Source organism: Ricinus communis, chromosome 6 (genome assembly GCF_019578655.1).
Source record: "Ricinus communis isolate WT05 ecotype wild-type chromosome 6, ASM1957865v1, whole genome shotgun sequence".
In the NCBI taxonomy this organism is placed as follows: Eukaryota; Viridiplantae; Streptophyta; class Magnoliopsida; order Malpighiales; family Euphorbiaceae; genus Ricinus; species Ricinus communis.
In genome coordinates, this window is record NC_063261.1 from 25,154,258 (window position 1) to 25,160,647 (window position 6,390).

A 6,390-nucleotide genomic window follows, 5' to 3' on the forward strand; every position below is an offset into this window, starting at 1 on the left:
TTAGTAAATAATAATCAAATTGTATAACATCGATTTTAATATGACATACAATAACTAATGTTCTTTCAACTAATACATCAACACTCACTAGCGATGTTATACAATTTGATCGTACGGTCATATTTACATGGTATTAAAATGATAAAAAACAAATTACGAACTCTAAAATAAAAATACGTTAAACCATAAAATACTTTATTGCAATTTTCCCAAAAAATAATGCCACCAGTTTGCACTTTAACATACTGTTCAACTCCCGATCAATGAAAGGATTACTTGAAGTAGATTTGTTTCTTTCATATAAGATTTTGTCCTGCGATTGCTCAGTTTGTTCCAGGGCACATGCTTTTAAAAGACAAATTAAATAGTTATTAAATAATTAGTTTTACCATATTTTAGTCGTCCTTCCCTTAAAAAGAACCATATCCATTTCCCAAGTTCTTACTTTTGGCCATGCATAGTTTTGGGAGGCTAAACTTGCTCCCAGAGTAAGCATTTCAGAATTTGGCCAGTTAGCAAGGCAGGAATTTTCTTGCTTTGACTGGATTTATGAAAAGACCCCCATTTTATATGATGAAACCCGCTGGCCGCGGCACATGAGTATTAAGCAAGCCAGAATTACAAGGAGACAATTGCTTATAAAGGCAATAAGCAATGATAAATAGATGGCCTAGGAGGATGATCACAAATAATTAAACTGTGACAAGATTGACAAAGTAAAATCCAAAGTCAATTGCTGGAAACTCTATTTTGGTTACTTATGAAAGCAATGCCAATGAATAATAATCAACCAGAATATACGTGCAGAATCAGGCCTCAATGAATAAATTTCCGGCAGTGCAGAGGCCCTTAACCACAAGGGCATTCCAGAAGTTTTGCAAACCACAAAGACTTCCTAATTTTATTCAAATCAGTAGATTTCCCTTGTCAAATTGCTATAGCAAAATGCACTCGTTTACAATTTTATATAGGTAAAATGTGCCCATCGATGTCTGCAGGTCACAACACAGGTACTTATTTGTCTCTCAACACAACATAGCTGCCTCCGCTAGTCTTCTGAATCCTGGAAATTCTTTTGAGAGTATGCGTGAAAGCTTCCTTGTCCTGCACCAATGAGTTTTGTGCGCTTAGGAGAAAAAGACATATAACAGAAACCTTCCAGCATCTCTGATCAACGTTAGTTTAAAGTTTTCTAAATGTGGAAGCAAAGGATCATATTTATTAACGCCACAAATGGAATCAAAAGGCATTTCACTCCATCTATTTCTGCTTAATTCCTATTTAGTGATATGCAAGACCTAGACATACATCCTAGTAGGCTAGTGCAATTAGCCAAGTTTCCAGCACCACATGATCTTTTGTTTTTCAAACAGGGATTCTCTCATTGAATTAACAATTAGAAGCACTAGATAGCAATGCTGACATAATGAGATTAAACATTTCTAGTTAAGGTGAATTAGAGCTTCAACCTTCAGAAGGTACTAAATGAACAGCATTTGATGCCAAAAATTGTAACATAGCCACAAATAAGTTTGGTGAGAATCACAAATGAAGAACCTATATAGCTGTACACAGACTACTAAACAAGAAGTAGCATACCTCCCGAGTTTTCAATCGTGATTTAAACTTAGCAACAAGATCCTGGGTAGTTACTGGCCCATTCTGCAATAAAACAGCCTTGATCTCCTCATCAGTGACAAATCCAGTTGATGATGTTGACTCTGTTCTTAAAGATGCTGCTGCACCTTTAGGATTTGCACTACTTTTACTTTTACTAGTAGGAACATTCTCTTCTTTCACAATATGTTTTGATTCCTGATCCACAAGAACAATAATATTTTTTTAAAAAGAGACGTCCACATTTTAAAAGGTTGGGTACTCGACCCATAACACTACTGGAGATTTAAATAAAGCAGGTTCATCAGAAGCAACATCATACATTTTCCGTCTTGACCTTCTTTTGAGGTGAAACATTAGATGTTTTTCCATCATCACCGTTAGTTTTTCTTTTTCCCTTTGCCGACTTGGAAGCAGATAAAGCTCCCTTAGCAGAACTAGAATGCATTGGCTTAGCGGGACTGTTGTCACCAGGTTCCTCCTTGATAGGCGCATCCTTCTGCTTCTGAGCCAGCACAGGAGATAGACCAGTATCTTCATCCATCTGCACAAGCCCAGAAGAAGCCATATAAAGGAAAAAAGATAGATGAAATAACCAATCACAGTTGTGTCAAACATGCTCTTTGGTTGTCAACAGAATATAGTAACAGTAAGACAGTTATAACAAAACTTACATCATCATCATCATCATCTTCTGCATCTGTATCATCTAGTCCACCTGATCTTCCAAGGAGTGCCTTCAACTCTTTCCCAGACTTACTCAATCCACCCTCCTCATTTTCTTCGTCTTCGTCGTCTTCATCCTAATGAGAATTATCAAGACATTCATTAAGAAATGTGAAATGTCAAATTGTTTGATTACTTTGACCATGCATGTAATCATTCAATCTACTAAAACATATGTCCAGAAACCTAATTAAAAAGACAAGGATGCTTCTTGGATATGTTAAATGTACATTGCAGTAAAAGTGATTTCAGAAGCAACTGAAAAGACATTGTGCTATTAAGCTGATAGGCTTCCTAAAAGAAGTAATGCATGAAATGAGACAGACTGATATGCCCATGACTCTAATAACCCACATTTGGAACTTATAGAGCAAATATATACCTGTTTGATTTCTGGAGGAGCAGGAAGCTCAGGGCCCAAATCTTGTCGTTCCTCAGGATCATTACCAACTGCTTCATCATCATCAGTGAATATTTCTTCGTGCTCCCAATCATCACCTAAAACAAACGAATTCCTAAAGTGGGTACTATTGGAAAAGTAGAATTGAAGAGTGCACTTCATTTATGACTAAGGAAACATAAACCTTTCCATGAGGTTCAGCATTTGTCAAGTTCACTGAAACCAGAATGAAAAATCACCAAAAAAGCTGTTGTTTACATTATAAAAGAAACAGTGTTACCAATTCAAATAGAAGAATGCATAAAAAAGTGGTAACCAATTTGCTTTTTATAGTAAAATGAAAAATTCACTACTTCTAGCAAGAGATTGACATCTGAAATACCCATGTTAAGAAGAATACTGACCCTTCTCAACATCATCATCGTCCATATCATGATCGCCTCCCCTTGGACCTTCATCATCATCACCACCACCTTGTCTATTAAGTCCAAGTCTATTCTTCCTTGACATCTCCTCTTCTTCATCTTCCTCTCCCTTGTCAGATATTTTGCCTTCGTCGTCATCATCACCAGCAGTTTTTCTACGTCCCCTTCCACTGGTTGTGCGAACATCCTTATCATCAGGCTTCTCCATCTCACCAAATGCAGCAGGCCCATTATTAGCAGCTTTCATCATCCATCTTTCATATCCATCTGCTGTCTTTCTCCTGTTCTTCATCTTCTCTTCTGCTTCCTCTAAAGTAAGCATCTTATACTGTGCCACCTTGTTAAAGTTATACCTGTCAGACATGTCAAGCATACATTATGACCCTCCTTCCTAACAGAAAAAGATTAGTATTACCACATTTTGCAAATATATAAGCAAATTAACTCCAAAGGAAAAATGGTAATATATTTGTATCAAAATCATTTCCATTATGAATATATTTAACATAGAGGACCATTTTATAGTCCTCACAAGTAAAGCAATATGAACTGCCAATATATGCATAAATACCATGCGTACCATGAAGCAGCAGGAATAGCAACAAACTCTTTCCCCTGCAATATCAATAGGTAGTATGTTGCTGACTGAGAACCTTCAAGATGACCATGGTACTGATATTGGCCGGTTTCATCCTCCAACAGCCAAGGTTTATTCTTAAACTTCTCCTGCAAAATAAAATTTTAAACCCCAACTAGTACAATGTGATCAATGAACTATTTAGAGTGTGCATGCACAGGAAAAAATAGATAAAGCAACAGTTTTCTCTATGTTACAATCAGAAGACAAATTAGCCCACATAAAAGAATCAATTTAACGAGCTAAAGAAGTTATCTGCACATTCAGATTTAATGAACTTGCAATCTAAATATAAATTATTTCATTTCCCTCTCTCTCTCTCTAAATTTCACTTGTTTCTTTTCCCTTCTATATTGAGCTCATGAGTTACATTAAGAAGTTCTGGGAAAGTGTGATTATCATACATAAGAAAGCATAACAAGGTACCTGGTAACATATGTTTCTACATAAATATGTTCAATCTTAACTATTCAACATTTATTTTTCCATTAAAGTAAAAACCCCTGTTAAACAGAAATAGAATAGTTGGTCATAAAGGTGCTATACTTTTATCTGCACCACATCAAAAAAAAAAAAAAAAGAACAGAAGTGATATCAAAATCTCAAAATTAATTGCTGAAAAGCTCAGGGTTATGCTTAACAATTCCAAACAGCTACATGTAAAGGAGTAGCAAAAAAAAAAGCAACAGCAAACAAAGATTCAATACCCGCAAAGCATCAGTAAGTTGACGTCCTTGAAGTCCTTCTTTATGGATAGACCATTTATTCTCAGCATTTTTCTTCTTTGAAAAAATTGGAAGTCCTGTCACAAATCTACCAATAAAATAGTTCTTGTCACTGCTAGGACTTGCTCGAACATTATATTCCTGGAGAAAGAAAAACAAAATCAAAAACCAGGTAAGTTTGGTCTCAAGAAAATTATAAATATACATAATAGATCCATCAATCGATCACTAAAGAAGCTAATAGCATAATAATGGTATATATCGCCGTTAACATAAATGTCTTCACACTAAAACCATATTTGTACAAATATAAACACCAAAATCTTCGTGCAAAATAGATTAGATTTTCTTCTTATTCTTTCTGCGTATGTAAAAAAAAAACTATAAAATGAATTAGATCATGAAATAAAATAAAAATTCGGCATGGACTGATCATTGAAATAATACTAACAAAATAAATCCACTTCAAATTATGAAAATTCAGTGCATAAATCCCCTAATGAAGCCTTAAAAGAATATAATTTAACATCAGTTGACATAAATTTCTTCACTCCACTGATACTAAGACCTTAAAATGACTTATTGCACCAAATTCACATTAAAAAAAACATATGATATTGTTACTTTTGTATCCCAATTCAAGATAAATTCATGAGGAAGTGAGATTTCTTTAGGATCCACTCCAGCGTTTAGAAACTGGTTAATTGGTAAAGAGACATGTACTTGATGCCCTGCCCAAGAAAGAGACCCAAGTCCTAGTAGCCTTTCTTTATTTCAAACCCAAATCGGTGAGGTCCTTCGTAAATGAAACATTAAAAAGATTCGGGAAAACTAATGACTACATATGTTGTTATTAAGAGTAAAAGCAAACAAAAGCAATAGAAAAAATCAAAAAAAGAAAAGAGAAAGAAAAACAGAGAGACAAAAGGGTCATACAAAATCTTAAGAAATAAAATTGAAAGAAAAAAAGAAATCGAAACTCGAATCAAACGAGTAATAGTGACGCCACAGTCGAAGCATTTGCGACGATTCTCAGCCATGGTTTTGCCACAATTCAAGCAGAGTGTCATGTGCTTGCAATTGCTTCCATACAAATCTGTTGTCGATCCACACTCACTACACGATGATTTCAACTGAAGATCCACTGACATTTTACCTTCACGAAATCAATCAACAAAAGTCATTTTTTTTAGAAAGAAAAAACATTTAATTCACCAAAAAAAAAACAAAAAAACACACTACCTGTTTGGCTGCAGGGCTTTCCTTTTCTTTAATTATGGATTTGATTAATCTTATTTCTATATACAGAGTGATTGAAATTTTATAGGGAAAAAATGAAGCGCTTATTCTTCTGATGTCTTGATTCTCTCGAGTTATTGAAGCAAGAAGTGGATGAGAAAGTATTTATAGGATTTGGATGCCAGGCGCTCTGTTTTGTTTCTTTTCATAAATTACTAATTCTCCTTGTATTTTATGGAAATTTTCATTTATGTACTTCCTGTGCTGTGAATAGGCATGCCAATGAACCGAACCAAGTGGAAGGTACTCCAAATTTAGCTCATAAAAAAGCTCATTGTCTTTTTTAAATTCAATAAATGAATCGAGCTCAAAATTTATATTTGAACTCATTTAATAGATAAATTAAATTTGAGTTTAATAATGTTCGAGTCGTTTAAACTAGCGAATTGATTATTTTATTTTATTTTAAAATAAAATTAGATAAATAATTAAATTTTTAACTTATAGTCAAATAGTATTATTTAGATTGAATTAATTCATAAAACATTAAAAATTTAAAGAACTCGGCTCGATAATAGACATTGAAACTCAATTAATTTAACTTAATTGATTATACCCCGA

At 34.1% G+C, this 6,390-nt stretch overlaps 1 protein-coding gene across 1 annotated transcript; it reads right to left on the reverse strand.

Moving 5' to 3' along the window:
• Window positions 1-717: 717 nt before the first annotated feature.
• LOC8260134 (transcription initiation factor IIF subunit alpha) lies at window positions 718-5,991 on the reverse strand. The gene is made up of 10 exons (XM_015725646.3): window positions 5,773-5,991; window positions 5,511-5,686; window positions 4,513-4,671; window positions 3,749-3,894; window positions 3,148-3,521; window positions 2,726-2,841; window positions 2,292-2,420; window positions 1,940-2,161; window positions 1,600-1,815; window positions 718-1,104 (listed from the first exon to the last, which is right to left on the reverse strand). Exons 2-10 carry the CDS (start codon window positions 5,679-5,681, stop codon window positions 1,015-1,017), a joined length of 1,623 nt encoding a protein of 540 aa, XP_015581132.1. The 5' UTR covers window positions 5,682-5,686; window positions 5,773-5,991; the 3' UTR covers window positions 718-1,014.
• Window positions 5,992-6,390: the final 399 nt, after the last annotated feature.